The sequence below is a fragment of the Mauremys reevesii genome, linkage group 10 (genome assembly GCF_016161935.1).
Source record: "Mauremys reevesii isolate NIE-2019 linkage group 10, ASM1616193v1, whole genome shotgun sequence".
Taxonomy (NCBI): domain Eukaryota; kingdom Metazoa; phylum Chordata; order Testudines; family Geoemydidae; genus Mauremys; species Mauremys reevesii.
Genome location: NC_052632.1, coordinates 58029590 through 58049788, shown reverse-complemented (window position 1 = coordinate 58049788; position 20199 = coordinate 58029590). Strand labels below are relative to the sequence as shown.

The 20199-nt window shown below is 37.7% G+C and overlaps 1 protein-coding gene across 21 annotated transcripts in view; it reads right to left on the bottom strand.

The window, feature by feature from the left end:
• RBFOX1 (RNA binding fox-1 homolog 1) overlaps window positions 1-20199 on the bottom strand; it is a 2636561-nt gene that overhangs the window by 987628 nt on the left and 1628734 nt on the right. For all 21 annotated transcript variants that reach the window (XM_039490574.1, XM_039490577.1, XM_039490576.1 and 18 more), the window contains one exon: window positions 8460-8507. In XM_039490574.1, the coding sequence (XP_039346508.1) occupies window positions 8460-8507 (48 nt within the window). The remainder of the gene's footprint in view (window positions 1-8459; window positions 8508-20199) is intronic.

Below are 20199 nucleotides of genomic sequence, written 5' to 3'. Positions count from 1 at the left end.
CACCACAGATTACCCAAAATACAGTTTTAGAATGAACAGCTACTTTGTGCCAATCAATTGCTATATGCCTTTGACCCCAATGATAGAGTAGGAAACGAGAAGAGTCAGAAAACATCTTCAATTTGGCTTAAAATAATGAGATTTTTACAAAAATATATTTTGGATTCTTATTATTTGGCTTCTGATGTTTAAGCCTTGAGGGGTTATGGTTCCAAATGTCTCTCTGCAACTATGAAGTTAGATATCTTTCTTTCCATCAGAGCTGAGATTCTTTCATAGATACATGACTCAAGGAGAAGGGTTTTCAGAAAAGTACCAAATATTGTTAGATTTGGGATAAAACTGGAAGAGAGCAGGCAATGGTGAAGAAAAGAGTCTCATACAATAAGCACAAAGAAGATTTATCTAGGTTGCTGGGAATACACAGACCTGTAGCTCTCTGCCTTGCACAGTGAGGAATTTACTATATAGATTATGCCTGAATCATGTTCCAGATTAAGCAGTCCTGAGATGGAATAACTTCATGCCACTAATCATTCCCAACCCTGAGTTTTTTGTTGCAGAGAAATCACGTTGAATCATATATAAAAGGTTCAATGCAAGTAACCAGGGAAGAAGAGAAAGATCTACATCACAAAGTAGATTAAGTTTTGATGGCTAATTAAATGTACTTTTTTTTTCCATTTATAGACTAATCTCATACTTGAGAATTGCTCCCATCAACTTCAAAAGTTGGAAAACAGAAGTAACTTCAGAATGTGGGAACAGGAAGGTTGACAATCACTTCATTCAAAAGTCTCCACCTTTGAGCCAAAAATAAAACAGATAGATGGACCAGTCAACTTATCAGCTGTAATTACTGACCTAAAAAATGCCTTTAAAGCATGATTTTATTGTGTGCCTTCCAATACTGTTTACAGGCCCCAACTGCATCTGGGACCCCATTGTGCCAAGGACAAAACAGGAGAGGGCTTGTGCCCCAAGGAATTTCTAGTCTAAATAGACAAGAGACTAACAGTTACAGACAAATGACAAACACACCATTTGTGAGATGCACACACGGTACATTTCTTCACATAACCCCCTCACCCTCCTCTCTGAAGATAGACAGCTGCGATAGACAACTTCTTGTACTGTCCTCCTTCACCTTCATTGACCTTCCATTGGACCATACACCGTATGAAAACACATCTTAATTCGGGGTGGGGGGAAGAGTCAGGGTCACCCGCAAAAAAGTCTGCTAAGGCCTACTCTCTGCCACTTCCATCTCTCGGTGTATGTGGGGGGCGGGGGTCCCCATGCTCATTGCAAGGGTCAGGTGGCAGAAAACATTCATGTTATACCATCCAAGCATGAGAAGCAGTTTAATTTTAACCATTTCATTGGAACTGAAATATCTGGTTCTGAAATAGAAATCTATACAAATTATTTGTCTTTACGTTAAAAAAAGAGTTACAGAAAAGCAAAACCAATATGTACATATTTTTTTCCTGGACCATGTATTAGGGATGCTGTTTGAAAGGGCATATTTTATTATGCTAATTATTAACAATGGGTACAGTTCAGAGTTCATTCCTAGCAACCATCCTAAAATCTAGGTACCTATTCAAAGGTTATTACCATTTCTTGAGTCTTCAAAATATAATTAAAACCTCACTTCTTCAGAAGATGTCTAGCATTTCTCAGTTGGAAATATCACACCAACACCCTTATTTTGGATATTTCTGCAAAGGGATACTAAAATGGAGGAGAGTGTTGGGGCTGGGGGGCACTTAACCTATTAAAATTCATAATTATTTGAAGTTTGATCCTAAAAATGGGCAGTTTCATGAGTGATTCATTGTTTTTATATAAACTGTTTTGTTCATATTATATATATATAAATGGTTTTAAAAAAAAAAACTGTCAGTTTTTGTATCATAGTTGATCCTATAAAAATGATGGTAAAATTACAGTAGTTTGATTTTCATAATGATTTAAAGGGTATTCTATAACTGATTTTTCAGCAATTTAATATTTCTCCTAATCAAAACCAATATGAGATTAACATATATTTGTATACTTAGATTGAAAGACTGAGGACATTTTGAGCTATTCTTGTAGTGTGGAAATCACAGCCATTGTTAGAGAATTAGGAAAACCAACTGTGATTCCAATCCTATAAACACTTAAACATGCTTATCTTTACCCTTGTGAATAGTCCAAATGACTGAAATGCCTTATGACTGAAATGCCAGCACATCCGAATGAAGGTGAAATTCTACTCTTTCCCAGACAAGAGAGATGTAAATCTTATTGAAATTAAGCTTATAGATATCTAGTGTTATTTTTTGTTATTAACTAGAAAAAAGTTCCCATTAATTAGTAACAACTTGCTTCATCAGTGGTATTTTTTTATTATAAAAGAGCAAATAAAAGGATGCTAATGGTGCGTGTCCTAATTGCACTGGATTGTCTCTGGTGCCCAACACAGATGGAATCAGAATATTTCTTTATATTACTTCAGGCTTTGTAAACTAGGTCCTGAACTCCTACTACATGGTTTCAATAATTCTATTGGAAAAAAACGGGTGGTTTTTTTTGTTGTTGTTTTTTGGGTTTTTTTTTTTATGGAATAAGCCTGTGATATATTTATTTAATGATTCCAGGATGGGTTCTCTACGAGTTTGAGAGACTGAAACGTACAGATCTCTATCACTTGAGCTAAAGGAATGAACTGGTAGATAGCAGAAGTGGTAATTGGATCAGCCACTAGAGGGGAACATTAAATATTTTCTACAACAGTGTCACAATTAGATTAAACTACTTTTTTGTTTGTTTTGCCCAGCCTCCCTGAAGAGCTCAAGATGATTCCAAAAACTTGGGGAAGATGAATAGAGAGGACAGACAGAGAAGCACAAATAGAAACACAGTTAAATATACTGTATATATTTTGGGATTTCCACTTGTAAAAACTAGGCACAGGTATAACCATACTAAAGCTCGAATATAAAATCTTTCTGAGTTGGAGGAGTTGTACCTGTATCAAATCAACTGATAAAGACAGCAGACAATGTCTGTTGGTTGCGATCTTGTGTGCTTCCTTCATCAAGGACACTCTTGATATTTGCCACAATGATGTACTCTCAAAACAATTATGTGGGTGGGCTGTCTGATTCTCTCCGCCTGTATGCTGTCTACAATTGCTCTGTGAGAGTCTGTCACATTATGAAAAGTGCTGGAACCAAAAGCAGAAAGGCAGGAGACAGCACTAATAAAAAGATCACCCCGCTTCCCTGCCCAACAGCTCTTATGCAGCTGTGGGCAAGGTGAAATCACAGAAGAGCCCTCCAGGAGATGCAGGGGGGGGGCAACAGGACAATAATCATATGAACAGAGGGGTGAGGCATTCACAGTGTTCCACGCGTCCCATAACATGAATAAAATCCAGCTTTCCCAATCTTCAACCTTAAGGCATGGTATTCATCCTTATGAAACAAGACACAGGACATCTCATCTCCTCATTCCCCCCATCCCCTTCCCCCAGTTAGTTTTTTTTCTTTCCTCCTGGTCATCGGGAACTTAATCTCAAATATTAGCAGACTAGCGTGTATAACAATGTACATCTCTGTGATGAATGGTCATAGTGTGGTGTTTAAAATGTCAGGAGACAAAACTTAAAAATGATTACATTAAACCCTCTGCAAAGGTGCCACCACAATGCATACCAGTTAAGCCTCACTTAAGCCCTCACAATAATAGGATTTAAGTAGTGCATAGCCCCCTTGCTGGCCATCTGTACATGGGCGAACACCCATATAGATGAAACATCACTTTTTGTTTATTCACAGATAACACCGCTGTGATGCATCACCTCTAGTTACAATGGGTCAACACACTATAGTACACTGCAAGATATTGTTTCCAGAAAAAAGTTATTCCCATTATCAAGAAATGATATATCCTTGATGCTAAGTTACACACTATTTTACAGAAAAAAATAAAATTTCTACTTGTTGGCCTATCACAAAAGAACTCCTGATGAGACATAATGATTAGACCTGGAAAAATGTCCACAAAAAAAGAAACACGTTCAATAAAACAACATAAACCGCCCTACCACTCCTTTATCCTGGTTCACTTTGTGGGGGTTTGCTTGCTTTGATGTTTGAAATATATTATTTCCCCACTAACACCACAGTTACAGTTTCTGATGATCAGAAATGGTTTTTCTGAAACACCCCAATAACACCTGTTCTTGAGTCTACACAGTTGGTCTGGAATTGTCACAAGTAGTACAAATATAGACTCAAACTTCTGGATGTTTATCCAAACCAAAACCAAAATCAACCATTGACCTAACAGGGAGTAATATTCAGACATGAGCACAAGTAAAGGTTAAGGAAAAATTTACAAAGAAAGTTACACATTCAAAATGTATTTGAGTGACAGAAAGTGAGTCCCATATCAACAAGTCCCAATACAGAAGAGTAAATTAATATTATATTATATGATTTGATGAGTCACTGGATAAACACAAGACCTTTAAGGGAAAATTAGAGAGAATGTTAGAAAATCTGTACTTTGCTAACTGTTGACTTTCTTTCCCAGTGAAACATATTCAACTAATGTCTAACTTCCTCATGGTTAATGTGGGACTGAGTTACGCTGTTTGCCAGAAATGCAATAGAAAAAAAAATCCATGTATTTAATTGTAGCCATCTAGCATTAGATATAGGACATACAACCTGAATTAAAAGATGGGCTAAGTATACCTTTGTGGCTACAGAGTGACACTGTTTCACCATATAAAATGTAAGTAACAGCATAGTAAAGCATAGTAAGAGAATATATTAATGAGTTTGCAGTCTAATTTTTTTCTGGCAATGGATAGCCTACTTTGCCAACATTTGTGCTATAAAAATTAACCAACAAGTTTCAGAATTTTTCCATTTTAGGAATTAAAACTCAAGCCAATGGTGTTCAAACCTTGGTGCCTAAAGTTAAGCTCCTGAATCCATATATAAGCCTGAAGCATGTACTTAAAGTGCCCCAGTAGTCCCACTGATGCACTTGGATGAACTGGGGCCCTAAACAGAAGTGGCCTGACTTTTAGAGGTGCTGAGCACTTGCTGCTTGCACAGACTTCATATGAGGCTGCACATGCTCTGCATCTATGAAAATTAGGCCTCCACATTATAGGTGCCATAATATGGATTTAGCAGTCCAACATTGGTCATCCAGGTTTGAAGATGGTCCAAGATTAGTCATATTAATTTTAGTAGGAGAGCTCAACAAATGTGATCTATAAACATTTCAGAGGCTCTGTGAGACGCAATTATTCTAAAGTTTTATGCAATTCTTTTTGAATACTATATTTGTTGTAAAAGACACTAATTTGAGAATAAAGTCAAGGATTCAGTTCTTTCTTGGAGTTGCAGATATTTGTTGTAAAGCATTTTAGTTATTAGAAACTATTCCATTTGATAGCCTATAAGTTCAAGAGCACCACACAGATGCACAACCTTTCAGTTTTTATTTCATCTCTGCAAATACAGAGGTTAATCTTACCATTTGTTTTCATAGTACAAATTAAAATTATCTACCAAGCAGTCACAATATCAGAAACAGCATGACATGGTCACATTGTGCTCTGAATTGGGTGCTTTTGTCAGTATATACAGTTGTCCTGCAGAAAATCCCCCTCAGCCCCCTCCCAAAAAAGATAGGCAGCAGGTTTAGCAGAAAAAACAAAAAAAAAGTTCTTCTCTTTCAGTTCTCGCACAGTCACTTGTGGAACTCCTAACCTGAGGAGGAGAGAGGCTGAAGACTATAACTATATTATTAGGGGAAGAGGGGACTGGATATGGCTAAGTAAGTCCATAAATGGCTATTATTAGGGATGGGTAAGAATGGTGTCCCCCCCCTCCTCTGTTCAGGAGAGGATGGAGATGGATGGAGAAAGATCACTTGATCATTGCCTGTTAGGTTCACTCCCTCAGGGGCACCTGGCATTGGCCACTGTCGGTAGACAGATACTGGGCTAGATGGACCTTTGGTCTGACCCAGTACGGCCTTTCTTATGTTCTTATTACAAAATACATGTAGGTTTTTCTAAATCATTGGGAACTCTGTGTGAAATGTATTAAGATGAAAAAGTTTACATCTTATGTACCATACAAAACACACACAAATAAATCCTATAGGTACAGTGCTACAGAATGTAAAAGTACTCTGATGTGGAAATCTTCAAAACAAACACCTAAAAAACTTTTTAAAGGTTTTCTCAAAACAAAAACATTTAGTTTGTTTTACTTCTATGAATTGATAATGGTGTTGGAATTTTGCACTGGGATAGCCTTTAATCTTCCCTCTCTGAAAACTGGGTACAGAGACCATTTAACATCTTCAAGCCAATATGGAGAAGCTAACTAGTATGCCAATGAAGTGTTGTAATGAAGACAGCACAAAAACATGTTCAGCCATCCACCTAGCTAAGATGAAGGAGATAAGCAAAGGGCAACTACAAAAAGAAAGGTCAAAGAGGAAGGAGGGAAAAACTGGCAATCCAATGTAAACTGAAAATATTTTATCACTATTTACAACAAAAACATACCGTGACATGTGAACGGTGTAAAATTAGTAATGTAGAAAAAAAAATCAAAATTTGAAGCCCCAGAATGTTATGCATTTTAACTTAAACAGCCTCAGACCTTAAAAATAATCAGAATATTAACAGCAATGAGGAAAAATTAAATTTCATGTTCAGGGAGAACATTTTTTTTAAACTTCTGAACAGCATAGCAAAGACATTCTTCCTTTATCTATATGAACTCTGCTCTCCTTTATTCACAGACAGCATCACTAAACATAATCAAAAGCATTTTTGAGCTCTGCTATGAAAAGTCATTCAGAAACAATCTGAACAGTCAATGAAACACTGCTGTATTTACTTAACCTCTAACCATGAGAATTACTACATAAGATTAGTTCTATTATGTTCAATACTCGCCTGAGTTAAATATTTAATATTCCTATCTTTAAATAGAAAAAAAATCCTATCCTTGGTTATTACAGGAATTGTTTCACCAGAAAAGCTTGATAATTCTGGTCTTTAAACATCTAACACTATTTTCAGCTGTATTTGAATACCTTACATAAATTCCTAAATATGCGCCTTTGTTTAGCTGAAAATAGTTTTTTTTCCCCCACTCCATTACTGAGGTTACCATATCCTTCTCATATATTTCAGCAAGGCAAATGAGTTTTATGATCACTTATACTGCTGCAGTACTTCCAATATTACATTATACCATAAGTAAAAAGAAAGTTGACACTTGGGAAATAATGTATCAATTAAAAGCTAATTTCTGAACAACAAACACATAACTGAGGCAAAAATCGGACTCTTAAAAACCTGGTACCCACAGAAAGAGTTAAATATTTAATTCTGAGGAATAAAGGAGTTGTTGAAATATATTGTCTCCAACACCAATGTTCAGAAAGAATGTTTGTTTGGAATGTGCATCAAAGAAGATTAACACTATTATCTGCATTCCTTCATTTCATGGCATAATTAAAGGAATACTAACATAATAAAGAGTTGTGGTTTCAACATGCAGTTTTGACCGGGTCATGTTAATAACATTAGAATAAGATCTTTCTTCATTTCTCTTTCCAGGTTGGAAAAGACCAATGCTCAGCTTAAGCATTTCTTCAGAAAAAAGACCTTGGTTAATGAAGTCTCAACTATCTGGTAGAAGGCACTCATTTAATATCAGTATTACATTTTAACAAAGCAGGATCCCTCCTAACATTATATATGACTCAGTTTTTAAGTTAATAAATTATAATTATTACTCTTAAATCTTTTAAGGACTTGAGGTTTAGATGAAGGAGAAAAGTGAAAAAAATAGATACGCAGAGCTTTATGTACTTTTTTGGACAATTACAACTGGAAAAGATATTTTCAGAGTCAACTCTATTCCACATCATTAATTTAACAGAGAAAGAATGCATTGCCAGGCATTGATAAAAGATTTTGAAAAGTAATCATCACCTGGATATTTTGAGAATTACATACTTATTGCAACATACTATAGTTTACATAGAGAATTTATGAGATGGTGTTGTTAATAAACACTCCATACCAAGCACAATGGAAAGCAAACTTGCAACAGAGATGGGTTTTACACTGTTTGTATTATATGCTCAAACAAAATGGAGAGCTGCAATTCCCTTCAGTAGTCAAAATAGTGTCTACATAATCTATATTTTCAAGGTCTAAATATTTTTTTCCAACATTTTTTCACATAAAGGCTCATTTAAAGCTAAAAATGTATCTCAGTTAGAAACCTCAAATTTAGACAGTTTGATTTAACTTAAAAATATACTATACTAATAATGATGATTTGATAGCTTTAAAACACATTTTTTCACCAAGTGGATTAACACAAGTGACATTAAAATTAATCACTTACTTTTCTGTCTTCTGTTTCTACACAGGAACTGCACTCTGCTTTAGTATCCTGAGAAGACAGGGTAGATGAGGAAAGGGAGGACAACAAAAATAAAAACATTGGTCAGAGAAAGTACCACTTTCACAGAGCACATACACCATGGTTATTGAAAACTCAGAAGAAAGAAAGGGTACCAAAGTCCTGGAAGCTGTTTCTCAACTCATTTTCTTTTTTCTCCTTTTTTTTTTTTTGGTACACACAGTATTTTTAAAGTTACAGTGTTAACTTGTAATGGCCTTAAGTAAGCTTAATAAACTTTATGAGAAGCAGATGTCCCTTAAGCTCAAAGATAGGGTTCAAAGGTCATAAAACACAAATCTGCTCCAATACAACGAGACCAGTGCAAAAAAATGAAACTCTAACCTCTTTCAGTTTGTAGGATAGGTTTGCTTTTTGTTGTTTATGTTTTGAGGAAAAATAGGTTTTTTTGTTGTTGTTCTTTTTAACAACATTAAAGTTTACTACTAAAGGCCAAATTAACCTCTAGCATAAGTGGAACCGACACTATTGAAGGCAATAAATCTGTTTGCTGAGAACATTGAGGGATCTGCCCTTAAAATTTTGACACTATTAATGTATTATCTAGTGTTGCAATATTTAGCTTGTCTCGTTTTTATATTAGTTGGCTACTATATATCTTGTAGATATTCAGTTTTTGGAACTCACTGTGCAATTGACCCTTGCTTTATTATACTTGAGTATATTCAAGTCTATTGATTTTCAGAGACGCTAGCTTTCGATTGACTTCAGTTGAAGGGTTAGATGCTCTACACACCTGAAAATCAGATCCCAAGTTTCTGGACTTCCTATTTCCTCTGATTTCCATTTAAGGTCCTTTCCTCTGCCCTGTGATTGTAGTAGTTTAGCCCTTTTTTATGCACAGATAGTACATATACTTGGAATCTGACATCCATTTTCAGTTTAACTATGCAGTTCTGCGTTTTTATTATTTGCTAATTCTAAATATCAGGCTTCTGCTTTTACTTCAAAAGATATGCACAGATAATTCGCTGTATAGGTAAACCATACTCTTAATTTTATTATTTCTTCATGTAATCTTTAGTATTTGCAAACAATCTGTATAATAAGTTTGCAGTCAACTAAAATAAATGGAGGATTAAAAGTGGCAAAGTTTTGTTTGCTTTCCAAACTCACTTGTACTCTAGCTGGGTGTGTGAGGCTCCTGTCTTCATTTAATTGCTACAACAATAATGGTTTATTGTGAAAAGTGTTGTTTGGAGCAGAGAAGGCTCAGGTAAGGGAACTTCCTGCAGGCCCTGACTTGCCAAATTACCCTCATGTTAGATTCTCTCCTCTAGTATACAAGTATAACCCTTCACAGAGCTGCAGTGCCTTCTCTGTTGAAGGAAAGTTTTGTTAGCTTAGAACATCTAAGTAATTTACATAACTATTTCTTGTACACATAAATATAACGGGAATAGTACCATTCCCTATATTTTCTTGCATATGTCATTTTCTGAGACAAGCATAAATATATCTCCAAAAATGGTTAATTCAACAACATTCAAGTATAAAAACTATTTTGTTTTTGTTTTTAAATTTGTTATCACTGGTGTTTTAGTTGGTTATCCACTTTCTTCAAACGGTACTTTCAGTATGAGAAAATCTAAGACTATCCTTCCTCTGATAGCCTAGGCTATTAGCTGAAATTACCCTGATACAAAGTCCGACATGGCAGGTTCAAGGCTGCTGCCTGATAGTATTTTCCACAAAATTCCCCTTCCAACAAACTTGCAGAGAGTTATGAAATAAAGCAAACCATGATCAAATTAAACCGAGAGATCTCATTTGGGCAGGCACAATGCAAAATTTCCCATGCACCTCAAACCTCAGCTCTTTAAACCTTATCCCCCATAGCAGGTAAACAAAAAACAGAAAAAATAATAATTTTTTCATGGGAAAATGAGGGGAGGGGAAAGGAAGAGAGATAATGGTTTGTTTGTTTTTTTCCAAAAAGTTTCCTGCAAGATTGTTTTTTTCAACCAAAAAATAAAAAAAAAGTTTTTTGAAGATGTTTTTCAGTAAAAATATAACAGTAAAAGGTGTTTGTTTTCAAAAGCAAACTTGGTTTCCTCAAAACAATTTTAAACCCCGCCCCCCCAAAAAATTTAATTCTGCTAACACACCTCAATCCATCCCTTTAATGATCCTTACTAGTCCCATGCTGAACATTTGTCTTGCAGAGGTCATGTTATATTTCATGAAGGGTTATACTCAAGCATTTTCTTTCAACTTTGACTCATTTTAACATCTCTCTTCCCAATTTATAGGAAGAAAAGCACCATCTATCTACTGGCAGACTTTCTTTTAACAGAATCCACTTCAGCTTATTCTTCTCCATTTTGCAAGCAGGGAGGATACAAAAAACAAAACAAAATAAAAACAAAAACAAAAACACCACCACCACTTCTAATATGATACTAGTGCAGGCTTCATTAGTCAATGCTTTTCACCTGTTATCTATGTCCTAGATCATCTTTTGGAGATAATGGAATGTTCTTTAACATATTTACTGCTTAATTAAAGTTGAATAATATTTCATATTACCAAGGACAAAAGTGCCTCTATCTCACATACTGACCCAAATTAAATAAGTGCAGAATAAAGTGGCTCACCTTAGAATCAAGATACAGCTATTGCAAACAAGCATGATGCTAAATATTGCTTTGTAACGACCTCACAATCCTTTACTCCTCTACACCAGGGTTCTCAACCTTTTCCTTTCTGAGGCCCACACAACATGCTATAAAAACTCCATGGCCCACCTGTGCCACAACAATAGTTTTTCTGCATATAAAAGCATAGGTGCTGGCTTGAAGTGGTTTCCATCATATACTGGGTTTGGTTCAATGGCTTTCAGACCCCTGGCTGAGAACTGTTGCCCTACACTGTCCCTTATGCTCTTGTACTTTGTTATTTTGCCATTAGCCTTTCCCATTAATTCATTTTAACACCAGAATTCATAAACATCCACTAGTTAGAAGAGTCAGTATAGAAAACTATAATACTAGTTCAGCTGCACAAAACAGAACACATCTTTCCTCTCCCTAGTTGTATACAGGAATATTTTGTGTGCCTCAGTCAGCCCCTTCCTAGGAAAGGGTGCAGTTAAACACAAGCCAGCCCAGCTGGGCAGGATTTGAGGCTTCTCCGCTGCAGGAATCAGCAGCTAGTAGAAAAATGAGACTACAAAGTTACTGCTACCAGAGATAAGGAGGCATATTTGTCCAGTGGATAAGGAATGAGAGTTAGATAAAACTGAGATACCATCTGCATTATCACTGACCTGACATGTGATAATGAAACATTTAATCTCTCGGTGCTTCTTGTGAAAGAAGGGTAATGATACTCATCACACCCCAGACCCGCTTTGTAAAGCAAGTTGAGGGCTGTGTAGGTGAAGTTCCATTGTTACTCAGTGGCCAACAGTATCTATATGTATTCACTTATCTTTGAATCTCCAAAAGAAGCAGATCAGGGTGAGGACATTCTCCTGTCAGGAATCAGGACTTGTGGCAAAGCCAGTCTCTGGTAAACTAAATTAGCCCAGCTGGCCTGTAGTAAGCTCTCTGATTGTTTGGAAGAGTCATCAGACTGGCTCTTAAACCCAGCAGCTGCTCAAGCATTTGTCCCATGGCTGTGATAGCTCCTGTCTTGGCTCATTCCAGGTAACCCAGGCCTAAGCCATGGTTCTGTTTCCTGATTTGTATTCTGACCCTTGCTTCCAGCATCTGGCTTCTGTGCTAACCACTAAGGCTGACCACCCACACCCAGGTCACTGACAGCTCCATTATAGCTTCAGGAGCAGAGATCTTAATTGAGAATGGTGCTCAAGGACTGGAGCAATTAGAGAAACTCTTTGTTATTTTATAGTTTCTGTTAATCTTGGGTTTTTACATTCTAAAATGTTTGTCTGAATCATTTCTGGCAACTCTACCCCAGCCACCATGGAGGTGGCACCCCAGAAGGCAGTAATAGCCACTTCCAATTCTACTCTGCTAAAAATCCTGCCTTCCTGTAAATAATTTCTGTGCACTGCTCAGTGAATTCCCATAAGAAGACATTGCCTTACTACAGAAAAGAATGAATTTTAAAGGAGCAAAGATTAAAGAATACACAAGTAACAAATTTTGCATTTTTTATATCACTAAAAGGAAGCAGTGGTGTACAGGGACAATCTATGATAGCACGTAATTAAGGCTCTATTTTAGACCTATAATTTACCACTTAGTAGCTAGATAGCAATTTTTAATGTATTGATTATATTTCAAAATGACAACAAGTAAGAACTCCTGTACTCTTGGAAAACAAGGGGAAAATGCTGGATTCCTTTACAAGAGTATAGTTTGTACATGTTATAGATTCATTCCTGATGCACAGTAATAGCAGGTAAAAAATTTTTTAAAAGGCACCATTTTTTTTAAATTTCCTGCTGAGGACCATGCTAGTGACACAGAGAAAGCCATTTGGCACAAGCACCACAACTGCCATCTTTCCAAGATTATTCAATTTACTCTTGTCACAATTAATTTATTAAACCTGCATGGGTTTGTTTTTGTGTGTCTGTTTGTTTTAGAGGATACTATTGGTGTGTCATCCAACTCAAACCAACATTTAAGGACCCTGAGGGAATTGCTCATTTTCTGAATAATGTTGGACTCAAATTGGAAAAATGTCACTTTTGCAGAAACAAATTGTTATGGGTGTTGCACCTTGTATCTCTGATGTCTTCTGGTGGTCTATGACCTGGCCTTTCAAAGCCAAAGCAGTCACTACTGGTAATTTAGCTCAGACAGCAGCTATGGCAGTCTAAGGCCACGTTTACACTTACCTGCTGGTCGACGCGGCGAGTTCGACTGCTCGGAGTTCGAACTATTGCGTCTGATCTAGACGCGATAGTTCGAACCCCGGAAGCGCTAGTTCGAACTCCGGTACTCCACCGCGGCAGGAGGAGTTGCCGGAGTCGACCTTGGAGCCGCGGAGTTCGCTTCCGCGGCGTCTGGACGGGTAAGTAAGTCGAACTAGGGTAGTTTGAATTCAGCTACGTTATTCACGTAGCTGAATTCGCGTACCCTAGTTCGACCCCCGACCTTAGTGTAGACCAGGGCTAAGTATCAAGAGTTTTCATATTGGCGCTGTGCATGCATATCTGCACCTTCAGTTGCCCAAAGGAAAGAAAGACAACTAGACAATTAGTATAATTCTCTAGACAAGTCACACCTGGCTAGTTAAAAAAATTGTATATTTGAATTTAAACTATTTATAAATATGCTTTCTACTTCCTACACATACCTGTTCTAAAGAATGGAGTCATGGTAGCTACTGTTGAACCTATGTTGTCAAAGTGAGGCCTGGTCTACACTACGCGTTTAAACCGGTTTTAGGAGCGTAAAACCGATTTAACGCCACAACCGTCCACACTAAGAGGCCCTTTATATCGGTATAAAGGGCTCTTTAAACCGGTTTCTGTACTCCTCCCTAACGAGAGGAGTAGGGCTAATATCGGTATTACCATATCGGATTGGGGTTAGTGTGGCCACAGATCGACGGTATTGGCCTCCGGGCGGTATCCCACAGTGCACCACTGACCGCTCTGGACAGCAATCTGAACTCGGATGCAGTGGCCAGGTAGACAGGAAAAGCCCCGCGAACTTTTGAATATTTCCTGTTTGCCTAGCGTGGAGCTCAGATCAGCACGTGTGGCAATGCAGTTAAAAATCAAAATAAAGAAAGAGCTCCCGCATGGACCATGCGGATGTGATCGCTGTAAGGGCAGGCAAATCTGTTCCATCAGCGCTCCGTTACAGAAGATGAAATTCAAAATCATTTTTAAAAAATCTCCAGACAGACGCCATAGCAGGGGCTCAGCGCACTGCTGCGTGACAAACGTAACGGAAAGCCAAAGAATCAAATGGAGGCTCATGGACTGGAGGACTCAAGCTATCCCACAGTTCCTGCAGTCTCCGAAAAGCATTTGCATTCTTGGCTGAGCTCCAAATGCTTCTAGGGTCAAACACAGTGTCCGCGGTGGGTCAGGGCATAGCTCGGCAATTTACGCACCCCCCCACGCACCCCCAGAAGTGAAAGGGAAAACAATCCTCTCTTGACTCTTTTACATGTCACCCTATCTTTACTGAATGCTGCAGATAGACACGATGGTGCAGCACTCAACACCAACATCCTTGCTCCCCCCACGCTATGGCTGGCTGATGGTACAAAATGACTGGTATCTGTCCTCGTCATCAGCCTATTGGCACATGGGGCAGTGCAAAAGGACTGGTAACCATGCTGACTAGCATCTGTTAGGTCGATCAAGGGCGCCTGGTCCTAATTTTTCCTGGTAGATGGTACAGTATGGCTGATAACCATTGTCGTCATAGCAACAGGGGGCTGAGCTCCATCAGCCCCCACCCTTCATGTGTAAAGAAAAGATTCAAGTGCCCCTGAACTATCAGAGGGATGCTGGGCTCCTCTCCTCCACACTCCTTACTGTCCTGTCTGGACTATCATAGCAGCTGGAGGCTGCCTTCCACTCATATCTCACTAACAAGTCACTGTGTCTTATTCCTGCATTCTTTATTACTTCATCACACAAGTGGGGGGACAATGCTACGGTAGCCCAGGAAGGCTGAGGGAAGAACGGAATCAACAGGTGGGGTTGTTGCAGGAGCACCCCCTGTGAATAGAATACAGCTCATAATTTCTGCAGGATCTGACACAGAACAGCTGTGCTCTCTGGTTCTCTGATACAGTGGTTCTCTAGTACACTTGCCCATATTCTAGGCAGGACTGATTCTATTTTTAGATACAAAAAAGGAGCGATTGACTCAGGAGTCATTCCCAATTTTAGCTTTGCGCCCCTGGCTAAGAGCAGCCAGGGGCACTTATGACAGCAGCAAATGGAACAGTGCAAAAGGACTGGTAGCCACGATCATCTTATTACCAATTTATGGATGGTAGATGGTACAGTATGGCTGATAACCATCTCTGCTGTCATGCAAAAGCAAAAGCATGCTGCTGTGTAGCGCTGCTGAATCGCCTCTGTCAGCGGCATCTAGTACACATACGGTGAAAGTCACAAAAGGCAAAACAGGCTCCATGATTGCCATGCTATGGCATCTGCCAGGGCAATCCAGGGAAAAAAGGCGCGAAATGCTTGTCTGCCTTTGCTTTCCCAGAGGAAGAAGTGACTGACGACATTTACCCAGAACCACCCACGACAATGATTATTGCCCCATCAGGCACTGGGATCTCAACCCGGAAATTCCAAGGGGCGGGGGAGGCTGCGGGAACTATGGGATAGCTACGGAATAGCTACCCACAGTGCAACGCTCCAGAAGTCGATGCTAGCCTCGGACCGTGGACGCACACCACCGATTTAATGTGTTTAGTGTGGCCGCGCGCACTCGATTTTATACAACCTGTTTTACAAAACCAGTTTATGCAAATTCGGAATAGTCCCGTAGTGTAGACGTACCATGAGTCATTTGTAAAAGGGAGGGTAGAGAATAAAGACTTTGGAGGGGGCATTCTCCACTGGGTGATATTTAAAAATGCTGGGTGGTATTTTCCACAAGCAACAAGATAACAAAACTGATCTTCATGTCTGTTTGTGAGTGTATATATGAGTGAAATATCGCTAATGGAAGAGTCCTTTAAAATTTAGTAGGGATTAAACCAATAGGAGTGACTCTAAAATCTTCTAGGTTTTCTCAGAAAATGAAATGTTTTCTATAAAATTAGTAAACCAACCAACAGAAGTTAGTAGAAAATTATATTCCTGATATAGAATTGCTCTCCTGAATGCTCTCAAATTCTATGGATTTTTTATGCAAGTGATTTAGCAATAGCTGCAGTGGAACTCCCCATCATACAGTTTAATCTGAATGCATGTTGTTCCATTATACTCCAGTGTCAAAGCATAACAAGTACTTAGCCAATTATTTGTGATATGTTTTCAAAGTCTTTGCATGTGAAAGGAGCAATATAAAAACCAAAATACTGTCTTGTTCATGGTTTTTGCAACACCAACCAGGAACCAAAGAAACCTATTTTTTGCAATGTATCAGGAGCTGCATATAGGACAACATATAACTCCTGAAAGTTTTACTAGTACTTGAATACAGATGCTGCAAACACTTACACAAAATGCTTAACTTTATAATGTGACTACACAAGACAGTAAAGAATAGAGAGTAGAATGTAGGGGATGTTATACTCATTTTAATCATCTGAACAATTTTGTACTTGAATTGTTTTTGGAATTACTTATACTAAGCAGTTTCCCCCCCCCCCCCGCTCCTTTTTTTATTATGCTAGTTTTGATGATTCATGTGGTTCAGAGGGTTTATAGTTTAAAAAACTGGTCACCTTGGAGACATATCTACTATCTTGATTTTTATCTTAGTATTTTATATTAACACCCTTGCCCCGCCCCTTCTGAGGCCCTGCCCTGTTCACTCCATCCCCCACCCCTCCATCACTCACTGTCCCCCACCCTCATTCGCTCATTTTCACTGGGCTGGGGAGGGTCCCTTTTCGACCTGGTGTTCCGGTTGAAAACCAGACACCTGGCAACCCTATGAAATACAGAAGCAAAAGAAAGGTCCTGGTGATGTAAAAGAAGAACATCCAAGGGCAGCACGAGTCTCACTCATGTTTTAACTTTAGGTTGAAGAGAAGGCTCTGAACAATTTATTATGCTTCAATAAAATAAAAAATAAAATAAGAATCAATAGAATGGACTGACTCAAATAATAAATTGTCACACCTAGAAAATTTAAAATATATGTAGATATTGTCCAACAGTTTTTGGGGGGCTTTTTTCCTCATCAATGTGCCTCAACCCTTTACCGGAAGTACCAGCTTTAAGTAGGACAGTATGGTACTAGTAATGTACCTGGTGCTGGAAAAAAATGTTTGAAAATAAAAAATAGGAAGTCAATTTTTGGGTCAGATCCTCTAATTCCTATTTGCACGGAGTAGTTCTTTTGTTACATTGAGTTCTATTTTCTCCATGTATCATCCTATAAAAGAAAATGGAGCAAAGTGTCAGTAAAAGTGGCAAAATTATGCCCTTTAGGAGCATGTCCAATGTACATGGAGCTGCACAAATGTAGAGGGAGACATAGTTCCTGCAGGTCTGGATTTAGGGGATTGGTGGGGAGTTGCCAGTCAGTCAGTGAAATATAAGAACAAAGTGAAGTGAGAGCCCAGCTGCTGTTTTATTGTATAATTGTGAAAGTGTACTTGTGTTTTAAGTCTTGAAGTGTAAGTAGCATCTAATAAAGGATATCAATATTTATTTGTTTATATTTGGCATGAATAAATACAGATTTACAGATCCTAGCACGCAAATTTATCATCTTATATGACCGGGATAAATTATGCATTCAAATTGTGCATCAAAGTTGTGAAATAAGCTACAAATGCAATAAAATAAGGTATTTAAAAGTTTAATAAATGGAAGGGGGTGATGCTAAGGATATTCCTCTCCTGGGGTGCCATTTGGTCTGCCAAAGAACCTTCAATATAGGTCAGTGTGAGAAGGAAGTGCATTCTCTCTGGCTAGTCAATCTCTCATCTGTTAAAAACTTCAGTTGGTGTTGATAATGTGTGTAACAGCCACAGGGAGACCTTTCCACTAGAAACTGCCCTTAGAACAAACTCATCAAGAGTCTACTAATAAGCCAAAATAACTTTTGGCCACTGCTGACCTGCTGTAGATTAGAATCCCCAACATAAAAGTGCAAAACCTAGTTCTCATTAGCTCCTCCCTGAGTCCTAATGGAAGAATTTAAAGCCGATTCAAAGTTAAAGTTTAGGCTGCAAGATGCAAAGAAACACACATTACATGAAACATGGAATGAAACATAAAAATCACAGAAATGTAGGACTGGAAGGGACTTCAATAGGTCATATAGTCCAGTCCCCTGCACTAAGGCAGGACTAAGTATTATTTAGGCCATTCCTGAAATGTGTTTATCTAACTTGTTCTTACAAAACTCCAGTGACGGAGATTCCACAATCTCCCTAGACAATTTGTTCCCATGCTTAACTACCCTTACAATTAGGAAGGTTTTCCCAATATCTAACCTAAATCTCCCTGGGTGCAATTGAAACCTTTTACTTCTTGTCCCATCCTCAGTAGCTAAGGAGAACAATTTATCACCTGTCTCTTTATATCCGTGAAGACTTATCCTGTATCCTCTCACTCTTCTCTTCTTACCTATTAGAACAAACCTATTTTTTCACTCTTTCCTTGTGGGCCATGTTTTCTAGACCTTTAATCATTTTTGTTGCTCTCTTCTCGACTTTCTCCAGTTTGTTCACATCTTTCCCAAAGTGTAATGCCCAGAACTGGATACAGTACTCCAGTGGATGCCTTATCAGTGCCTAACAGAGGAGAAGAATTACTTCCCATGTCTTCCTTAAACCATTCCTGCTAATACATCCCAGAAATCCTCCTCCTCCATGTACTTCAAGGATGGTGTCATTCATCAGAAAAAAACCTAAAATGCCTATATTTACAACATGATTAAATAAAATTGCTTATGCAATGCTGTTGGAGAAAACTGCTATTTCAATATTGATATGTTCTGTTTTCCCCTATAATTCATATTGTTCTGGTCATTGTGTTTTTTATTTGCTTATTTTAGCAAAAATACAAGCTTTCTCCCTAAAAAAACAAAACACCCCAAAATACAACAACATCTCTCTTTCCTGTCCATTTCAGATTATAATTTCCTTTTTAGGGCATACTTGGGATAAATGATACTTGTATATACACATATCTAAAAAAATATCCACGGCTGGAGTTATAGACTTGAAACTTCATTCATTAACCTAACAAAACAGGATAAATATATGGATACAATTGCAGTGTGTGTTGATCCCTAATAGCAATATGAATTGACTTAATATTTGCATTATTGTAATAGACTGTTTTAGGATTTTTTATAGATCTCATCAACACTGCATCAAACTTAATCAAAAATAAAAAATAATAAACTGCAAGGCTTAGTAAATACTGCAAAAGTTGTTTGTATTAGATCTGATTGTCCCTTCTGGCCTTAAACTCTATATATCTGATTTAATTTTTACTTATATGAAAAAAAATACAATAATGAAAAATAACTTAATTCAGACTACCACCATGAGCTGTATCCAAGAAAAAAAAAAAAGCAATACTTACGTAAGTGTAAATGTTTTGCCTCATATTTGTTAAACTTTCTACGGTTCATTACTGCAATATCAAGAATGGTCAGCAGGTGGAAGCAAATAACTTTGCAAAATCTAGTTAAACTTTCTGATAGAAAACCAGATTTTTCATTGGACTAACTTCTGTTGGTGAGACACTTTTGAGCTTGAAGTTGGGCCAATAAAAGATATTTCCTCACCCACCTTGACTCTCTAATATCCTGGGATTGACACGACTAGAACAATGCATACGGATTTTTTGTGTCTTCTATACATATAAAACTTTTCAGCATCCTTTTAGCACAAGCCCAATTTACTGGGTGTTTCCCTTGATAAAATAAATTGACTTGACATTTTCAATGTAAATAATGCAGATTTTAAAAATTACTTTAAGATTTGAATTACAAAATGATAAATGGCAATAGATTCATATTATTGAAATGCCAATAGATTCATATTATTGAAATGCACACAAAGATAG